Source organism: Rana temporaria, chromosome 10, assembly GCF_905171775.1.
Source record: "Rana temporaria chromosome 10, aRanTem1.1, whole genome shotgun sequence".
NCBI lineage: Eukaryota > Metazoa > Chordata > Amphibia > Anura > Ranidae > Rana > Rana temporaria.
The window spans coordinates 105,966,555-105,988,833 of record NC_053498.1 but is presented as its reverse complement, the minus strand read 5'-3'; the positions used below and the strand labels follow the sequence as shown (position 1 = coordinate 105,988,833).

General features: G+C 40.6%; 1 protein-coding gene across 1 annotated transcript in view; it reads right to left on the bottom strand.

The window, feature by feature from the left end:
• PLCH2 (phospholipase C eta 2) overlaps nucleotides 1-22,279 on the bottom strand; it is a 924,207-nt gene that overhangs the window by 768,177 nt on the left and 133,751 nt on the right. Inside the window, exon 2 of the mRNA XM_040325910.1 lies at nucleotides 21,498-22,019. Within this exon, the coding sequence (XP_040181844.1) occupies nucleotides 21,498-21,606 (109 nt within the window). The 5' untranslated portion in view covers nucleotides 21,607-22,019. The remainder of the gene's footprint in view (nucleotides 1-21,497; nucleotides 22,020-22,279) is intronic.

Below are 22,279 nucleotides of genomic sequence, written 5' to 3'. Positions count from 1 at the left end.
ATTATTATTTGTAGATATGCCATTCAGGCATTATGACAGTGCTTGGGTTATAGGTTCACAGTGTAGAACAGCAGTGCCCTCTAGTGTCCAGCTCTAACTTACTGGTCTGCTGTCTCTATAGCAAATGTTTTCCTGCATGTATACAGTGCCTTGAAAAAGTATTCATACCCCTTTTTCAACATTTTTTCAGGTTACAACCAAAAATGGAAATATATTTTATTGGGATTTTATGTGATAGACCAACGCAAAGTGGCACATATTTGTGAAATGGAAGGAAAATTATAAATGTTTTTTTATTTTATTTATTTTTTCAAATGTGAAAATTGTGGCTTGCATTTGTATTCAGCCCCCCTGAGTTAATACTTTGTAGAACCACCTTTTGCTGCAATTACAGCTGAAAGTATTTTTGGGGATGTCTCTACCAGCTTTGCACATCTAGAGAGTGACATTTTTGCCCATTCTTCTTAGCAAAATAGCTCAAGCTCTGTCAGATTAGATGTGAACAGCAATTTTCAAGTCTTGCCACAGATTCACAATTGGATTTAGGTCTGGACTTTGACTGGGCCATTCTCAGGCCTCGTACACACGACCGAGTTACTCGTCAGGCGAAACACATCGTTTTCCTCGTCGAGTTCCTTGTTAGGCTTGTCGAGGAACTCGACAAGCTTGCTTTGCGTACACGCGGTCAAGACAAAATCTCCTCGTTCTCAAACGCGGTGACTTACAACACATACAATTGCAGGGGAAGTTCGATTCCACTGGCACAACTCTTGGGGCTGGTTTTGCTAATCTCATGTGTTTGCGTGTTAAGTAAAAGTTTGTTAAGAGACGATTTGCACTTTTCAGTCTGTTACAGCGTGAAAAATGTGTTATCGTCATTACAAATGCTACTTTTACTCCCGTCTCATACTTTATTCTGAGCAAGCGCGGGTTTCTTTGCATACACACGCTTCAGTTTCTCGTCGAAAACCAGCCCGTCGAGGAACACGACAAGGAAATTGAGACTCCCGTCGAGGAAATAGAGAACTTGCTCTCTTTTTGGCTCGTCGAGTTTCTCAACAGTTTCCTCGACGAAAATGTACACACGACCGGTTTCCTCGGCAAAAAAATATCTCCCAGCAAGTTTCTTGCTGGTTTTTGCCGAGAAACTCGGTCGTGTGTACGAGGCCTAACATTACATTAAGCTCCATTCCGACATTGACTGTACGCTGATCTTTTTTTTGCCGTACATACCGTTATATCTTTATTTTCTCCCCCGGCTTCTGGGTAGTGAATCCCGCGGGAGTGGGCATTCCTATGCACATGCTAATTGATTGACGTATGACATAAGCTTCCCCCCGGCGCATACGGCCGCGTCACGAGTTGCCGAAAGAAGCCGTATAGCGCGCAGGCATATAGCGCCGTATAGAGCCGACTCGCAGCCTGGCTTCTTTCGGCAACTCGTGACGCGGCTGTATGCGCCGGGGGGAAGCTTATGTCATAAGTCAATCAATTAGCCTGTGCATAGGAATTCCCACTCCCGCGGGATTCACTACCCGGAAGCCGGGGGGAAAAATAAAGATATAACGGTATGTACGGCAAAAAAAAAAAAAGATCAGCGTACAGTCAATGTTGGAATGGAGCTTAATGTAATGTTAGATTTTTTTTTTTGGGTGAACCCCCGCTTTAATTATATTAATTATAAATAATATAAATATAAATAAAAAAATATATATATTATTATTATTATTTTTTTTCCCAATTTCAAAGCTAGCATGTACTATTTCCTTTACCTAGTTCACAGATGTCTCGTGTAAGCAACTGTTAAGCTTCTGAAAAAATGTATGAGTAGATGGCCTACAAGTCCCATTTAGCGTCATACTATTTTCATTCCATATATTACTGATCCCCACAACAATGTACACTATAGAGGAGAACAAATAACAATTGCATGTCATTTGATAGTCAACCTTTAAAACAAAATACATTGCCACAGATGAGATTTTAAAAATGTAGCTCTTCCTGTTTGTTCAAACAAGGGAAACAAAGAACAAGGTAGAGATATTTTATTTACAGTATGGAACATAATGCCCAAATCTATTTCTTAGAAGATTCTAGCTGTTATGTACTAAATGCTAAACCTTCTTATTTTGTAGTGTATGAGTAAGCTTTGTGTAGATACATATAGCTGGATTCAGGTAGATTGCCGCAACTTTAAGGCGGCGTAGCGTATCGTATTTACGCTACGCCGCCTTAAGTCAGAGAGGCAAGTACTGTATTCACAAAGTACTTGTCTCCTAACTTACAGCGGCGTAGCGTAAATGTGGCCGGCGTAAGCGCGCCTAATTCAAATTAGGCTGAGGGGGCGTGTTTTATGTTAATGGGGGGTGACCTGACATGATTGACGTTTTTTACAAAAGGCGCATGCGCTGTCCGTGTACATATCCCAGTGTGCATTGCGCCAAAGTACGCCGCAAGGACGTCTTGGTTTCGACGTGAACGTAAATTGCGTCCAGCCCTATTCACGGACGACTTACGCAAACGACGTAAAATTTTCAAATTTCGACGCGGGAACGACGGCCATACTTAACATTGACTAGTCCAGCTATTTGATGGAATAACTTCACGCCTGAAAACGCCTTATGTAAACAGCGTATCTTTACTGCGACGGGCGCACGTACGTCCGTGAATAGGCATATCTAGTCATTTACATATTCTGCGCCAAACTCAACGGAAGCGCCCACCTAGCCGCCAGCCTAAATATTGCACCCTAAGATACGACGGCGCAGGCTGTCGTATCTTAGCTATGTTTAAGTGTATCTCAGTTTGAGAATACACTTAAACTTAGGACGGCACAGATTCTGAGTTAGGTCGGCGTATCTACTGATACGCCGGCCTAACTCTCTCTGAATCTAGCTAATACTGCATGTTATTGAAGGATATCACGGGAGAAAAACATGGGAGGCATTGTAGACTACTTTTTCTGAACATTGTAGTTGCCCGACAATTATGTAGATTCTCTAACTTCCATACGTGAGTCACTGAACCAGAACAAATATGCAGATATGGACTTCTGATCTACATGCTTGTTCCAGGTCAGTGGTTCAGAAGATACTGAAGTCAGATGGTCAGCATAGCAGCCAGGCAACTAGAATTTTCAGAAAGAGTTTAGCATTGGCAGTAAAATGTTCCTTTCATATAAAGGTAGTCTCCCATCAAACTTAAAGTGTAAGTAAACTTTCATTGATTGTTTGTGCCTATAGGAAAGACTACAATAGGGCTTACCTATAGGTACTGTAAACATCTCCTAAACGTGTGCCGTTTAGGAGATATTTACTGTATATTCAGCCGATGACGTCATCGGCGCATGCACGCTGAAGGAACGGACACCCGTGCCATTTATTCAGAGCCCTGTGCCTTGACCGGCGGCTCCCGCGCATATGCACAGGAGTGACATCACGGGCTCCAGCCAGTCACACAGCCAGAGTACGGGGACTCGGAAGGAAGACAGGGAAGATGGATGCGGCCTCCAGCGGTGACAACGTGTGCTTCGTTTGTAGGTATGTGTCACATAATGTGCTAGTATGTAATGCATACTACCACATTATACCCTTACTTTGCAGGTCAGGGGGAAAAAAAGGCAGCGCTTTGCTTCCTCTTTAAATACATACAAATAGAAAAGCAAAGCACAAAGCCAGCGCTCACAACAGGGAACACACCTAATAGATCACGGGTGGAGTCCTTCACTGGGTGCTCTGGCTCAAATGGCCTCCAGCCATTGAAAACGCAACTCCAAGAAAAATGTAGCCGGCACCTCCAGAATCAGAATGATGCTGTGAACAAGGCTGTAAGCTGAAACGTGTCAGTGTTTTTTTATCTTGACCTTATGTAGCAAATAAAGATTTTCATAGGATTCTGGAGTTGCCGGCTACATAGATAGCTAGCTGAAGTTCACAGGTTCATGTGATGTGACCACCTAAAGTTGTTCTAAAGGCTGAATGTTCTTTGTGCATTTTATGGGGGGCCAATTTGCAAGGGGGAGTGGCCCAGAGTGCCAGTGGGGGACCTAAGAAGAGGAGGAGCCAGGATTGCTCACAATGGGATCCAAAAACAAGAGGATCAGGGCTGCTCTGTGCAAAACCATTGCACAGAGCAGATACAATAAGTATCACATGTTTCTTATTTTGTAAAAAATTGTGTACCCATTCATCTTAGGTGTGGTTGGGATAGAATTACAGAAGGGTTATATTTAAGGGTTTCACAAGGCCTGATTTCGTCATTTCTATCTCCTCATCACCACTCCACAGCCACCAATGCCATTATCTTCACTGCTTCTTCTTGCATTCAAGGACTTTTTGCTTTGGCCACTGGGTGGTCACTGATAATGCACAATAGAGTTACAATTACAATTAAATTTGCCAAGTATACACTGCATGACACATGCCCCACGGGCAATGCAAATGAAAAATTAGGTTTTTCTAGGGGAACAGGAAAAAAGTTTTTTGGGGCAGAACATAGAATCAAAATCTGTCCAAAATCTCTACCTCCTAAGGAAGGTGGGGGGTGTTAGTTCTACTTTAATTTATGTTATGGTCCTTAGAATTATAACAGAATATTTGGGGGAGAGTATCTCATTTCTAGTCTACTAGCTTCTCCTTTAATTCAATTATTGTTTAAAATATGCTGGTTGCCAGTAGTCTATTGTTTTGAAGTCTAATGCTCCGTACACACGAGCGGTTTTCCCGTCGGAAAAAAAAAACGGAATTCCGCTCAAGCCTGCCTTGCATACACACGGTCACACAAAAGTTTGGTGAACTTTTGACTGCCAAGAACGTGGTGACGTAAGACTACGACGAGCCGAGAAAATTGCGTTCTATGCTTCTGAGCATGCGTCGATTTGTTTCTGAGCATGCGTTGGAATTTTGCACGGCAGAATTTGTACACATGATAGGAAATTCCGATTGTATTTTTTCCTGACGGGAAAAAAGAGAACCCGCTCTCTATCTTTTTCCAGCAGTTTTTCCATTGGAAAAAGTCTGATGGAGCATACACACGGTCGGGATTCCCAACCAAAAGCTCTCATCTGCCTTTTTTTAACGGGAAAACCGATCGTGTGTAGGGGCATTAGATTATGATGGCCAATGTAAGGGGGAATCTCCCCAACAGCGATATATATAAAAAAGACCTAGCATTTATTTCCTTATTTTACCCAAAATAAAAAAAGTTTCAGTTTGAAATGGTCCAGCACAGAACCAAATGCAGAAAAGTCTGTAAATCTCTTGCTGACAGCTTTGCAAAGTACCTTTTGTTGTAAGTTCAGCCATGCCGAGTCTAAATTTGTCATCTAGTTACCACATTCCTAACATTCTCTATGTAAAGATACATCTACCTTTATATCTACCTCAAACCCAAGGATCATTACAGTGCATTGGTAAGAATGGCTCCTATTCCAGCGGGATGTGGTAAAGCTCTGGGGACTGTAAGTACTTGCTCTGATATTGGAATAGCAATGCATGGAATATACAAATATTTTCTAGCTGCCAGCTAGAGATCTATGAAAGCTGTTCAGTGTCCCCAGTCACATGTTGTTTCCTGTAGGGGTAACGCTTTGTTTTATTGCTGCATAAATTATGTTGGAACAATTTTCTAGCTATTAGTCTTCTACGTTGTCAAGCAGCCTCAGTACTGCAGTGCAGAGAAGACAAAACAATCACATGTTTATTTGTAATGGTTTGCCACATAATAGAGTCTTCATCTGAAAATGGCAAACATGCAGTCCCTTATAACGTAGGACTTAAGCCTCGTACACACGACGGAGGAACTCGACGGGCGAAACACATCGTTTTCCTCGTCGAGTTCCTTGTTAGGCTGTCGAGGAACTCGACAAGGCAAGTTTCTCCATTCCCGTCGAGGAAATAGAGAACTTTCTCTCTTTTTGGCTCGTCGAGTTTCTCGACAGTTTCCTCGACGAAAATGTACACACGACCGGTTTCCTCTGCAAAAAAATATATCCCAGCAAGTTTCTTGCTGTTTTTTTGCAGAGAAACTCGGTCGTGTGTACGAGGCCTGAGTTTGAACATACATACATTTTTGTTCAGTATCTTGTACTGGGGATTCTGGAAGAATGCCAACATTCCATTGTATGAAGACACAACAAAATAATAATGCAGTCCTAAAGACAAATATTATATTCACAGGGTTATTTGCTCCTGTTGTCTAAAAACTGGTCCCAGTATGTGTATGTATGCATGTGAGGTAGGCACCTTGGATTGTAAGCCACTTAAAGGCAGGGACTGATTTGAATATATAGGCTCGGATTCAGAGACAGTGGCGTATTTTTGTGCGGGCGTAGCGCATCTCATATGCGCTACGCCGACGTAACATTGAGAGGCAAGCTGAGTATTCACAAAGCACTTTCTCCCATATTTACGCCAGCGTAACGTAAATAGGCCGGCGTAAGCCCGCCTAATTCAAATGGGCGTGTTGTATTAAAATGAATCGTGACCCCATGTAAATGAATGGCCATACGAACGGCGCATGCGCGCGCATGCTCAGAATCAAGTCGCATATACTCCCTAAGATATGCCGGCTCAATGCCTACGACGTGAACGTAGCCTACGCCCAGCCCCATTCACGTACGACTTACGTAAACAACGTAAAATACGACGCCTGTTCCGACGTTTCCGACGTCCATACCTTAACATGACTTACCCCTGCTTTATGAGGGGTAAACTTACGCCGGACGTACGCCTTACGTAAACGGCGTAGCTTACTGCGACGGGCGCAAGTACGTTCGTGAAGCGGCGTATCTTGCTCATTTACATATTCGACACGAAAATCAGTGGAAGCACCCCTTGCGGCCAGCGTAAATATGCGCCCAAGATACGACGGCGTAGGAGACTTATGTCGGTCGTATCAAGCCAAAATTCAGGCGTATCTTGTTTCCTGAATCAGGCGCATAGATACGACGGCGCATTCCTAGAACTTACGCTGCGTATCAACAGATACGTCGGCGTAAGTTCTCTCTGAATCCGGCCCATAGTATTTAGGCCCCTTTCACACTGAGAAGTTTTTCAGGCGGTACAGCACTAAAAATAGCGCTGCTATACCGCTTGAAAAACTCCTGCCCAGCCTTCTCAATGTAAAAGCCCGAAAGCTTTCACACTGAGGCGATGTGCTGGCAGGAGAGAATTTTTTTTAGCAGTGCTATACCGCCACTGCGCCTCCCGCCCCAGTGTAAAAGGGGCCTTAAAGTCCTGCATAAATTTTCGGTGCTATATAAATACCTGTAATAAATATATAATGAACTGCCAGCTGACTGACAATCATGCTCACCCCTTGTTGAGCCTTGGAATTGGCACATCTTAAATTATGGCCTCACTCTGCCTTCTCTTGATGCGTACATATTGGAGGTCAGGGACTCCGAAGGTAATAAACATGGGTTTTTGTGATGTGCAAAGAACTAGAATTTTCGGAGGAAAATCCAACAACAGCAGCTCAAATATCTCTACTGTTGTTTTACAACAGGCTGATATTAGGACAACTTAAGGTAATGACACTATTTACATGTAAAATAGATTCAAATATTGTTCTAAAGAATATATTGCTGCTTCAGTTGGGTGTGTGGTCGATTACCTTCCACTTGTGATAGTATACTAAAACATGAGCGCTATAGATGGTTGATTTCCAGCAACAGCCTTCATGACTATGGGTACTGGCCAACTATTAAGAATCTCCCTGGGAAACAAGCCAGAGAATTTCTGCTTGGCTATCGTCATGTTTTTATACTAAATCTCTTTGTACGTATAGAAAACATGGCCTGGGACTTGTTGGTAATGCTCACTGTATAGACTACGTGACGTGATCACCAAAGACTTCTTTAGCACTGTGCTTCCTACAGCAATCAGTACTTGATGTCATATGGATGATAATCCCTATCTGTCACCCTCAGGCACCCAACATATGGAGAAAATGGAGATTATACGGTTATCAATTTAAGGAATGAAGAAGGTGAAAGCTTCATGCATTCCTACAAGAAGATCCTTGTCTTCCACCTTCCCCTTCCTTATACTTAGTTACTGGAGAAATAACTTCTTACAGATTAATGGGAGCGATAAAAGGATAGAAGAAAACCACAGGAATACATGGCTCAGTACTAGTGTATGTCTAACATTTGAAAATATCAATAAACATTTAGGGAAAACACTCTGTAGTAGCTGTAGACACAATCATTTTGCAGCCAAATTAGCAAACGTTTTGTAAAAATGTTTTGATGTAGACCCTTCGTTGTTTCCTTCTAAATAATAGATCAGAGAGATTGAATAGTACCTAGAGGTGTCTGCGTGTAATTCCATATATATTCTTGATCATCCTGGGAGAAAGTCAAAGTCTGATTTATTCCTCCCACATTCCATTTCTTACTATTAAGCCTCGTACACACGATCAGTTTTTCCGATGGGAAAACAGTGAAGAGAGCTTTTGGCCGGGAATCCCGGCTGTGTGTATGCTCCTCAGGCCTCGTACACGACCGAGGAACTCGTCGTAATTGAAACATCGTTTTCCTCGACGAGTTCCTTGTTAGGCCTCGTACTCACGACCAAGTTTCTCGGCAAAAACCAGCAAGAAACTTGCTGTTTTTTTTTTTTTTTGCAGAGAAAACCGGTCGTGTGTACACTTTTCGACGAGGAAACTGTTGAGGATCTCGTCGAGCCAAAAAGAGAGCATTTCTTCTTTTTCCTCGACGGGAATGGGGAAATTTGGCTCGCCGAGATCCTCGACAGCCTAACAAGAAACTCGACGAGCAAAATGATCGAGTTTCTCGGTTGTGTGTACGAGGCTTCAGGCTTGTCGAGAAACTTGACAAGCTTGCTTTGCGTACACATGGTCAAGACCAATTCTCCTCGTTCTCAAACGCGGTGATGTACAACACATACAATGGCAGTGGAAGTTCGATTCCACTGGCACAACCCTTGGGGCTGCTTTTGCTAATCTCATGTTACGGCGTGTTAAGTAAAAGTTTGGTAAGAGACGATTTGCACTTTTCAGACTGTTACAGCGTGACAAATGTGCTAGCTCCATTACAAACGCTACTTTTACTGAAGGTGCGCTCCCGTCTCATACTTTATTCTGAGCATGCGTGGGTTTCTAAGCATGCACACGAACGTGTTTCTTGTTGGAAACCAGCCCGACGAGGAACACAACGAGGAAATTGAGACTCCCGTCGAGGAAAAAGAGAACTTGTTCCTCGACAGTTTTCTCGATGAAAAGCATACACACGACTGTTTTCCTCTGCAAAAAAGCTCTGCCAGCAAGTTTCTTGATGGATTCTATCGAGGAAAACGGTCGTGTGTACGAGGCCTATAGCTAGTTAGCTACCTTTATTTTATCTGAAATTTTAACAAACGTTTTGCCTTTTACTTCTGCTTGAAATATATCGCACAGTAGAGACAGATGCTGAGCACATTTATAACAGTCATGCATACACATACTTGTTATATGTCAGAATAATTTCAAATATAATCTGAAGAAAGAATATTATGTCTAGTTGTATGTTTAAAAAAATTCTTCCCTAATTCTCACACAATACAGACTTTCCTAGACAGTCACAGAGCTCTGAAAATGATTTTAGCTGAAAATCGCTGTAATGAAATGACCCATTTCAGGAATGTGTTGGCTAATTGCTGTGGTTTATAGCAGTACTGTGGGTGGGGGGGATGTATGTAGTATTGAGCATAAAGCAGTTTACCCGCCACCGCTCTGCGGTCCTGAGCTATGTTACCTGGATGTTGGCAGGCAAGTCTCTACAAGGATAGGCTTCCTGTCATCTCGTCTTTTGTTATTATTTTCCACAGGACATTACTCACCTTATACACACTCCTTACACACCTCTCCGATGAAAAGATTACCTCCAAAATAACAGCAATCATTTACTGATTGATAAGAAGAATACTGTGCACACAAACCTAACAGTACTAGGATTTTCCAGAGATAAAGCTGATATAAAAGACATAACATAATACAACTTTGTTTTCATTACTATATAATTATATGTATTTGTTAACGCAAGCAGTTTAAGAATACAAAGCTCGCTTGGGATAAGCCTTTTGCAGAAAAAAAGTGTCAAAAAAACAACAATGTGTATGATTTTGTGAATACTAGATACAGTAATTGTAAATTAAAACAGTAATAAAAAGCGTCAATAAAGTGAACAGAAAGTATACAATCTTTTGTTCTCTTTATTGACACTCTTTATTATTATGTTTAACAGTATTTTTTATCACTCACAAAAGAGCACACACTGGCACACAATTATATATATTTAAGTGTTATTTATTTTTTATTTCATTTCAGCACATGTGCGTGTTTTTGTATAAGCTATGTACATTATACTTGAATATACTATGGTCCCATGCATACAGTTTTAAAAACAAAAAAATGCCGCTCATATAGGCGTTTAGAATTTCTTTATATGCCTGTAAAAGCATCTCGATGTTAGTCTATGGCCCAGATTCACGTAGATGGGCACAAAATTGTGCGGGCGTAACGTATCTCATTTACATTACGCCGCTGCAAGTTTTTCAGGCAAGTGCTTTATTCACAAAGCACTTGCCTGTATATACATAAGCATTTACAGGCATATTAAAATTGGAGTGTTTAATGGCAGAAAACAAATAAACGCACCATTTTTTTAATTATTATTTATGTTTTTGCATAAATTAATATTCTGGCCAGTATAATGCATTCACGCTCAAATACCATACACGCATAAACGGCAATCAACAATCGCTTTTGACCACATTGATGAGAAAAATTTAAGGCGTAAGATAGAAATATCTGAATGAACAAAATCCTAACTGTTAAGCCTCGTACGCACGATCGGATTTTCCCCAGACATAGGCCCCATACACACGATTAGATTTTCTGCAGATTATTGTCTTCAGATTTACCAAAACCATATAATATGAGGTTAAATCTTAAAGTGTATGTAAACCCACTCTCATCCTTTCTAAACTACTGCCATAGTGGTTGTCTATAAGGATATACATGCCTCCTGCATGTATCCTTACCTGTTATGAGACCTGAAAAACTGCAGATTATGTGGGTGGATCCGCCAATCATGGACGTCCTTTCATCCTCGGACAAGAGGACATCCGTGATTGGCGGAACACTGAACACAGTGTCTGCTGGGAAACTGAGTTCGAGGATGAGAGAACCTCCGCGATAGGCGGAACTGTGTCTGCTGAGAAACGCCTATCACGGAAGGGACCAGGAGGAGACCGCGACTTTTAAACAATGAATGGACGCCCGCAGCCTGTCAATAATTTAAGGTACACTGACTCTGGCACAGTGAGGCTGCAATAGGCACAGTGAGGTTGGGCACAGTGAGGTTGTAATGGGCACAGTGAGGTTGAAATGGGCACAGTAAAGTTGTAAGGGGCACAGTGAGGTTACAATGGGCACAGTGAGGTTGTAATTGGCACAGTGAGGTTGCAATGGGCACAGTGAGGTTTGCACAGTGAGGTTTAAACAGTGAGGTTGGAACAGTGAGGTTGCAATGGGCACAGTGATATTGGGCACAGTGAGGTTTGCACAGTGAGGTTGCAATAGGCACAATGAGATTGGGCACAGTGAGGTTGGGCACAGTGAGGTTGGCACAGTGAGGTTGCAATGGGCACAGTCAGGTTGGGCACAGTGAGCTTGCAATGAACACAGTTTGGTAGGGCACAGTGAGGTTGCAATGTGCATTGTTGATCCTATTTTCCGCTTACAGTAGCTGCTGCATTTCTCACCCTAGGCTTATACTCGAGTCAATACGTTTTCCCAGTTCTTTGTGGTAAAATTAGGTACCTCGGCTTATATTCGGGTCGGCTTATAAAAGAGTATATACGGTATATATTTAAATAAACTTTCCATTTTTCTTGTGTTGATTTCATAAGTGAACGAATAAAGTTTGATGCATCGGAATCCATTCAAGCAGCAGGTCTGAGCGAAATTTTTAAGGGGCTTCAAAACAAAAGTAGTTGACTCAATGATGAGACCAATGAACAATCTGATGAATGATTTTTCCAAACTCCATACAAACCTTCAAATTGTTTTTTAACCATTTATGGTGAACTGTACTTCTCGAACCATTGTTTTCAGCATTGTCTAATGGCACGTACACACGATCAGATGATCGTACAACTTATAGTTCGCATTTTGTTGCATAACACTAATATCGAATTCAACAGTGCATTTAGCGCTCTACGTAATGTAAGATTTTTGTCGTACAATTCTGGAAAACCTTCCTGTTTAGCTACGTATCAGAAATGATGTTAAATACGTGTGACCCCCCTGTGTCTACCACGCCTTTTGGCTATTTCCATTCGTATTGTTCTCCCATCTCCTTACTTTTGTGTTTCCAATCAGGCGTGGTGTTTGTCTATCGATTTTTAGCTGACACATACTGTACTGATTAAATGATTGTCGTTCGCTGGGCTATGTCCGAGCAAAGTTTTTGTGTTTATCCCTTCAGATTTTGTTGGCCGGACTATCGCGATCAGCTGTTGAAAGTCGTTGTGACTATCATGCGATCAATCCGAAGGCGATTTTTATCATCCGATTATCTGAGCATTTCACCTTCCTTTACTCTGCTTCTGAAAATGCTAATTGCCTGCGCTGTCTCTGACTTCACAACATCTTTTCAGTTGCTGACCTGAAAAAAACATTCAGCCAGTGAAGCCAGAGAGGATCTGCATATTTGTTCCAGGTCAGCGGCGCAGAAATAAATGAAGCCTTTGGATCATCATGGCACTAAGATATTCGCATTTTCAGAAGGAGAGGTCAGCGTTGGTGCCATACATATCCCTCGCCACACAGGTTTCTTTTATTACACCTGAGAAAGATGGTATCTGTCTAAATAGGAAATACAGCAATCATGTCTTTATAAATGAACGCGACATTAATTGTTAGATTTTAGGCTGAGATAAATAATGTGCAAACAAATGGTTTGCATTACTGATTATAAACTGATCCATGGAAAATGGCATTTTCTAATTTTCCTGTTCCTGTGGAATAATGAGAACAAGAGCCCAATTTCTGCAATTAAATGCGCTGTCAGGTTAATTAAAAAGTAAACCAAACAACTTTGTAAATAGAGCTGTTCTGTGTGTAATTAGGAATTACTCTCCTCCATGATATGCATGTAATTATAAATCATACCCATACGTGTTAAGTATGTAATTAGAAATTACACTTATAAACGGCGTGCTCAGCTGCTGGAAAACATGGACCTTACTGCTATTCATAGTGTGAAGTATGAGATAGAAAATGATTTTACTAGGAGGGAGAAAAGTCATCTTCTTTACAGTATCTATCTATCTATCTATCTATCTATCTATCTATCTATCTATCTTTCTACAGTATTTATCTACAGTATCTATCTATCTATCTATCTATCTATCTATCTATCTATCTACAGTATTTATCTACAGTATCTATCTATCTATCTATCTATCTATCTATCTATCTATCTATCTATCTATCTATCTATCTACAGTATCTATCTATCTATCTATCTATCTATCTATCTATCTATCTATCTATCTATCTATCTATCTATCTATCTATCTTTCTACAGTATCTATCTATCTATCTATCTATCTATCTATCTATCTATCTATCTATCTATCTATATATAAATCTATCTATCTATCTATCTATCTATCTATCTATCTATCTATCTATCTATCTATCTATCTACAGTATTTATCTACAGTATCTATCTATCTATCTATCTATCTATCTATCTATCTATCTATCTATCTATCTATCTATCTATCTATCTATCTATCTACAGTATCTATCTATCTATCTATCTATCTATCTATCTATCTATCTATCTATCTATCTATCTATCTATCTATCTATCTATCTATCTATCTTTCTACAGTATCTATCTATCTATCTATCTATCTATCTATCTATCTATCTATCTATCTATCTATCTGTCTGTCTATCTATCCACAGCAGGGTTTTTTTTCTCAAAGGATATCCACCTTTGAGCACATCCCTTGATACCGCCCCCTAGCCACCTCCCAGTGCTAAGTAATTTGTATGGAATTTGTTAAGTATAACAAGAAAAACAGTAAAATAGATACCTCCAGCAATAACAGACCCGTCACCAACAATATATAATTTCTCCAGCAATGACAGACACGTCACCAACAATATATCCCCCATCAATAATAAATGCACCCACCAAAGCATTAGATCAACTACAGCAATAATAGATCCCCTCCAGCAAAAAATATCTCCTAGAAGTCAACATCAATAGACCCTTCAGCAGCTGCAGCAACAATAGGCACTTCCCTTAACAGTATACTCCCCCAGCATCAATAGACATCTCCCTAAACAGTAGACTCCCCCTGCAACAATAGACACCTCCCTTAACAGTAGATTCCCCCAGCATCAATAGACATCTCCCTAAACAGTAGACTCCCCCAGCAACAACAGACACCTCCCTAAACAGTAGACTCCCCCAGCAACAATAGACACCTCGCTAAACAGTAGACTCCCCCAGCAACAATAGACACCTCCCTTAACAGTAGTTTCCCCCTGCAACAATAGACACCTACCTAAACAGTATACTCCCCCAGCAACAATAGACACCTCCCTAAACAGTAGACTCCCCCAGCAACAACAGACACCTCCCTAAACAGTAGACTCCCCCAGCAACAATAGACACCTCCCTAAACAGTAGACTCCCGCAGCAACAATAGACACCTCCCTAAACAGTAGACTCCCCCCTGCAACAATAGACACCTCCCTAAACAGTAGACTCCCCCAGAAACAATAGACACCTCCCTTAAAAGTAGATCCCCCAGAAACAATAGATTCCCCACCAGAAACAAAAGACCCACACAACTTTAGACCCCTCCAGCAACAATAAACCCCCCAGCAGCTAGAATCAATTGATCCGCCAGCATATGCCATCAACCCTTGCCATTACATACATTCAAGGTGTCAGAATTGCGTCCCCTCGCATTCCCACTGAAAAAAAATCCCTGAGCTATCTTTATTATTAGTTTATTTATCGTGTTTATCTATCTCTACAATATCTATCTATCTATCTATCTATCTATCTATCTATCTATCTATCTATCTATTTATTTATACAATATAATAATGATAACATAGGTGGTTTCTTGAAAATATACACAGTGGAGATGCTGAACTGTTAGTAACAGTAATTGAAAAGCAAATTATGATAAAAGTCTATGAATTTTATGGTTTAATAGGCTACGCATTTATTCAATTATAATTAGGGAATGCAAAGAAGAATCTCCCAACCCAAATTGTGTTTTTTGCCGATGACTGAGTTGAGCATGATGGAGAGAATATTTAAATAAGTAAAATCATCTCTTTTAAATGGGTGAAAAGGCCAAGAACAACACCTTTTACTTGCTATTGTAAAGAAAGTGCATAAAGTGTATGTAGTGTGTATGTAGCTTAGGGTTGCCACCTGTCTGGGATTCACCCAGACAGTCTGGGGTTTTGAATCATGTGTTCGGGTTTCAGGCAGACTGAAACCCAGACACATTATTTAGACCAGGCTGTGGCTCCCCAAGTAACCAAGATGGTCACACACAATTCTTGTCTGGGGGCAGGTTTGGCATCACTGGGTGACAGGGCAATGATGTCAGCAAAAGCAATTTGGCCACACATACCATTTGCTGCAGCATGCTATGAGCCCCACATTACTACTCTCTTTGCTCTTTGGGGCACCCAAAGGTGTCCCAGGCTGCTAAAGTTTTCGGGTTGGGCTTGAAGACACGATGGCAATCCTAGTATAGCTGCCACTTATTTTTTCGATTTGGAGAAAGAAGGGTAACCCAGTTTTGTTTGTTGTTGTTGTCTGTTGAAATTTTTCTTTACTTCCTGTCCTAGAGAAGACACGTGAAGTTAAAGGAAATCTCCTAAAGTGAAGGAAATTCCCCTTGTAGACAGATGTGCTCATTGTAAGCTTAACACTTACCTCTTGTCTGGGGACATTTTTAACATTTTGGATTTCACTTCCTTTCTTGGCAACAATGGTCACCAGTCCAGGAGGACAAATAGGGGGATGAATCTTCCTACAGGGGCATAGACAGAAAAGCAAACTTCAAAAAGTGCCCCGCTCTACCCAAAACTAAAACAAAACAAAACATACATTCTAAACCCAAAATGTGATTCCAGATGGTAAAACATTACAACTCGACCACACAAATGTAAGATAACTATCATGACACTGTTGCCTTTCTAAAGACATACAAACCACAAGCTAACCACAAAGGTTACCGGATTGCAACTAATACTGAGATCAATGGATTCCTGAAAAGTGAGCTGTCATCCATCATTTCCCTTTTTTTTCCTATTTACTAGCAGAACATAAATGTCTCAATTTTCCCAAGAAAGTAGAAAAGTCTTTGTTAAAGGGCATCTACTGAATGGTGAGACTGGTTGCTTCTTCCAGACTGATCAGCTGTTAATGATGGGTTATAGAATAGCCTCAGGTCTGTTGGAGGATTTGGAGCTGTTAGACTGTTAGTGTGACTCATCTTAACACTGACCTCCAGGCTAATGTAACAAACATATTAATTTCTGCAATTATGTCTTTATGGAAAAAAATATATGATGTATTTTTAAAGGCTGGGTTCACACTATTGTGAATTGGATGCGAGATAGCCACATTCAATTTGCAGTAGCAGGAGATTTTGACAGACTCTCTATGGAGCCGGCTCACATATCTCCGAAGCAGGTCCAGTGTGTTCCCGGTGCATCTTTTGGTCCATTTTAGGTCTGAATTCAGCCCAAAATTTGCACCAGAAATGGTGAACCAGCACCTATCGGACCCCTGCTGTGAGACCGATGCAGTGATGGTGTGAACCGAGCCTTAATGAAACTTATATACTATGACGTTTATGACTATGAATTGGTATTGATCTCTTTTGCTCAGCTATACAGTTTAATTCAAACTAGGAGAGTAAGTAATAGCTATGGGGGCCAATCAGGTGTGCTGCATGCACATGAGCTGATAAGCACATGCTGACAGGAGGAGAAAGCATAGTAAACAAAACCACATAATTTGGCAGCTGCTCCTTATCTGTCCAGTCACATTCTGGGGGCAGAAAGTGAGGTCAGTCAACCAACTCTGCTGTCTAGCAGGGTTGTGTATATATAACGACTGCCTTCATGCTCCTCTAGTAAACCAATAGATGAAGGTAGAGAAGTAAGCGCCACCTGAGTGTAGTATTAGAGACAGCTTTTAATGGCAGAGATAGGAAGCTGCAGTCGTTGATGCTGCTCAGCCTGGAGCCATCAGGAAGAAGCTGGGGCTGAGGTCACGGGATCAATTCCCGGGGAGTGAGAAGGGTTGGATAGGCAGGCTACGCTATCCAACCCGCTATCCACTCTTACTCTGTGGAGTCCTCCCACGAAAATGATCCTGTGATCTGTGACCTCAGGCCCAACTTCTTCCTGATCGTCACAGGATCTGCTCCAGGCTGAAACGCACCAACGATTGCAGCTTCCAATCTCTGCATAGAAAACGGATCCGGATCTGAGGCTTCCCTATGGACCACTGACACACAGATGAGCCTTTGTCCAAAAGTGAATACTATGAAGTGTAAATTGAGTGACATCACTGAGTCTGCTGGGGCTGCTGACATCACATCCAAGATCACAAAACTCAGCAACAGTCTCAGGGCTCTTGCATATCTAAATGTACATGTAATCTTACGTGAGGTTTGTTGTTTAAATGAATGGTCTGGCAGGGTCTTCTTAATCTGGGACCAATAAAATATAGTGATTGAGTCACTCCCTCTAACACACAGCACATAATTATTCAAATAAACTCTACCTTTGAGAGTGTGACATCTTCCCACGACTTGGTCGGGGATCACACAGGAAAATGACTTCAGGGAGATATTTTATAATAGAAATAGAGGTAACTTAGGGATAGAAACCGCCAGGGAACAATGTTGAGACCCACGCCTACATGGAATCACTATTAAAGCCTGAGGATAATACCTTGGCTGCAGTAGACAACATGGTAAAGTCTCAAGCACTAACTTTTGTTAAGCTGACTTTTATTAAGTGAAAGGGCCTAGAGCCTTAACAGCTTGCTGTGATATCAACACTAGAAGAACATTGTTAGAAATCATTAATTTCAGGAATGACTATTTGATTTTTGAATCATGAGTGGGGTCAAAATCAACATTCATTTTGACGGCAATGATGCAAAAATTTGAAGGAGGAGGATGGAAAATATTTCTACAAAGAACCAAATTTGAACAATAAATGTGACTTTTGTTTGGAAAATTACATTCATTCCCAAATCGAATGTCAAAAGCAATTAAAGTTTTGAAGTGCTTTCAAATGACACTCATCAAGTCATCAAATGTACTGATGAGAATTTTCAAGTGTACATTTGTTTGATCTACTAGTATATCAAACGAAAGGCAGAAAATTTGAAGCAACTTTGGACTTTCATGGTACGGTATGGATTCACAAAAAAGTTTATAAAAATATATACATTTTTATTGAAAAGTATCAGTTAAAAACACCCACAAGGGCAGACACATAGGATGATAAGACAGTTGAATAAATCTGATGGGAACCGGAAAGAAGATACATGTATCAACCCACAATGAGGGATTAGATGTTCATCTCTTCCCAGTTCAAAACTTTACATGTTTAGCGGTTTCTACAAGTATATGGCCAGCTTTAGTCATTACATGTAATACTTTCAGTGGCTTTTGACATTTCAACAATATTTTTTCAAATTCTTCATTTTCAAACGAGCATACGGACCAAGAGAATGGCATGGTTCAACACAAAGGAGTTATTACATCTTGGCGTATTTCAAGTGAGGGGCAGTAATAATAAACTGGATAACAACAAAGAAGTAACCAAGTACAGAAAAATATAAGCCATATAATGACAACTAAAGCCCCGAACACACAGACTTTTTCCATCGGAAATTCCGACCATGTGTATGCCCCATCGGATTATTTCCATCGGAAATTTCCGAGGAATTCCGTCGGAGTTTAGATAGAGAACATGTTCTCTTTTACTCCGATGTGATTTTGGTCGGACAAAGGTCCGATCGTGTGTGTGTGTGGGCATTAGTTCTGTGTCAAAAGGCATCGAAATTAGTGGTCAATTGTAACCAAAAAAACAAGAGTTATCTCCAGCTGCATAGCTCCATTTTCAATAAACTGAAGGGGTGAAAGAAAGGAAAGTGGAGAAAGGGAGACATTAGACATTTCGACAATAATACTTTTTATTCCATTCCACCATTTACATGGTAAAGCCCTTCAAACTCATTCAGATTAATGATGAAAAAAACTTTTTGGATGACTTCCTTAGCAATTGTACATAAAAGTTAAGTGGACCTTATTCTTTTACTTCTCTAATGCAATGTATGGGAATGCTGTGCATTTTTTTAAATACATTAATTTTGAATGATGGAAAAAAATCAGTAGATGATTCAGACTCAGGCCTCGTACACACGACCGAGAATATCGTCGTAAAAGAATCGTCGTTTTCCTCGACAAGGTTCTTGTCAGGCTTGTCGAGAATCTTGTCAAGATTTCCTTGCATACACACCGTCAAGACAAAATCTCGTCGTTCTCAAACGCGGTGACGAACAACACGTACGACGGCACTATAAAGGGGAAGTTTGATTCCACTGGCGCCACCCTTGGGGCTGCTTTTGCTAATCTCATGTTACTGCGTGTTAAGTAAAAGTTTGGTTGAGAGACGATTCGCGAGTTTCAGTCTGTTACAGCGTGACGAATGTGCTATCTCCATTACGAACGCTACTTTTACCAAAGGCACGCTCCCATCTCATACTTTATTCTGAGCATGCACGGATTTCTAAGCATCCACACGAACGTGTTTCTCGTCGTAAACCAGCATGACGAGAAACACGACGAGGAAATTGAGACTCCCGACGAGAAAAAAGAGAGCATATTCTCTTTTTTTCTCGTCGAGATTCTTGACGAAAAACATACACACGACCGCTTTTCTCTGCAAAAATGCTCTGCCAACATTTTTCTTGATGGATTTTGCCAAGGAAAACTGTGGTTGTGTACGAGGCCTCAGGCTGTGCACATGGAATAGGAGCAAATGGCTTGAACACTATCCAAGATCAGTGATATTTTTATTTTGCCATTGTGGGTGATTGTGCACAAGGGTGTCTAGCCAGAACAGAACTATGAGTAGACAAAGAAGGATAAGCATAATTTACAGCTGGATCATTTTGTAAGTTATTTTAGCTCTGCTGCAAAGAAACAACTCAAAGAAATAAACTGAGTGAAAACGTTTCTAAATGTATGTTCTGTTCAAACTGTGGTCTTATCAGGCAATTACATCTGTGTACCAAATAATACATAATTCTATTCAGGTCATTTGGAATCTTGAATACTTGGCTGAAATTTTCAATTAGAAATTCATGCATACTCGTTTGAATACTGCAGTCATCCGTAAATAATATATTTTTGAATGAACAAGGCAAAGCACTGCTCAATGCTCACCAAAGCTTGAAATGTCTTATTAAACACAATTCGGCCCAATTTACCTTCAGATTGATAACAATGCACTGGAGATAGCGTCTTAATAAATAAGGCATGAACAGTGCTGAGTTCCAGATTCATAGGATATGTAACAAATACATAATGGGCTTTAATCCAATTACAGCATCCAATGTTACCCAAAGTATATATACCATTCCTTTTTATACATGGGATATTGCCGCTCCTTTTTCAACTACATGTTGAATTTGACAAACATTACTAGCATTACTAGATTCTCTCTGCAATGGAACAATCCAATCCAATACATCATAAATACATAACACAGTCGAAATGTTGGCATTCTAAAGCCTCGTACACACGACCGAGTTTCTCGGCAAAAACCAGCAAGAAACTTGCTGGGAGATATTTTTTTGCAGAGGAAACCGGTCGTGTGTACATTTTCGTTGAGGAAACTGTCGAGAAACTCGACGAGCCAAAAAGAGAGCAAGTTCTCTATTTCCTCGACGGGAATGGAGAAACTTGCCTTGTCGAGTTCCTCGACAGCCTGACAAGGAACTCGACGAGGAAAACAATGTGTTTCGCCCGTCGAGTTCCTCGGTCGTGTGTACGAGGCTTAAGAAGAGAAACAACTAGCAATGTTTTTAAAAACATACATAATAAAAACATGTCCGCAGTGCTCATTTTGGTAGGTTTTAAGATCTTTTGTTTGCTAGCAGCTATGCCAACTGAATACTACTGTATGCAACACTCTTACATGTTCTATGCCAAAAGAACGATGGCAAGTGTATGGCCACTTGGCCAGTATATCAACAATCAACTCAACAAATTTATTTTCCAATAACTGTCTATCTTATTCGGCATCGCTAATCAGAAATTCTTGATACACCAAAAACCACAGAATATGCAAACGATCCTGAAAATTAACTTTTAAAGATGCAGGAAACAAACTGGGTGACTTACCCACGTCAACAATGTTTTCAAACAGAAAGACAAAGTTCGGATCTTCTTCATTAACTGGAGGCAGCGGTAGCTTCTTTTTGGAGTTCACTTTTGAAGAATGCAACGCCATTGTGCGCCTAATGAAATAATCCCTGATGAGAAGAATATAAATCCGCAGCGAAATCCAGAAAAAGGCTCAGATAATAATAAAATAATCCAGTCTAGAGGTTCTCGTTATTAGCAAACCAAGTGGATTTCCAGAATTGGAAGGAAGAAGACGAGATCTTTTTGGTGCTCAGTTTTCACAGATGTGTCTAATGACTGGAATGCTTTCCTTCATTCAGACTCACAATTCAAAGGCAGTCATCATGAAGAAGTGGTCGTCTCACCTACACAGAAATTGGTGCAAATGATCAGGTATGTGTTACTTGAGAGGTGTCCTAGGATCATTCCAAACTCAGACAACTATTTACTGTGTGTCTCCAGATGATTGAGGCAATCCCAATTACTGTCTTCCCTGCAAGTCAGATCTGTATCTTCTCCCTGTAAGAGATTAGGTGTCAGGAAGTCATCAAGAATATTACAGATATTCTCTAAGAAATGTGTAAAGGAAAAAAATGCAAATCCGAAACTCTAGTCTATAGACAACTAAGAGAAAATCATATGGGTTTAAAGGGCGTTTCTATTAGATAAAACAATCACTTTACAGCAGCCATAGACATCAGAGGGGGGTCAGACATGTAAAAGCACAGTTCAACTACCCTAAGGCATCTCAATCTTCTAATGATTCCTCTAACACAAAC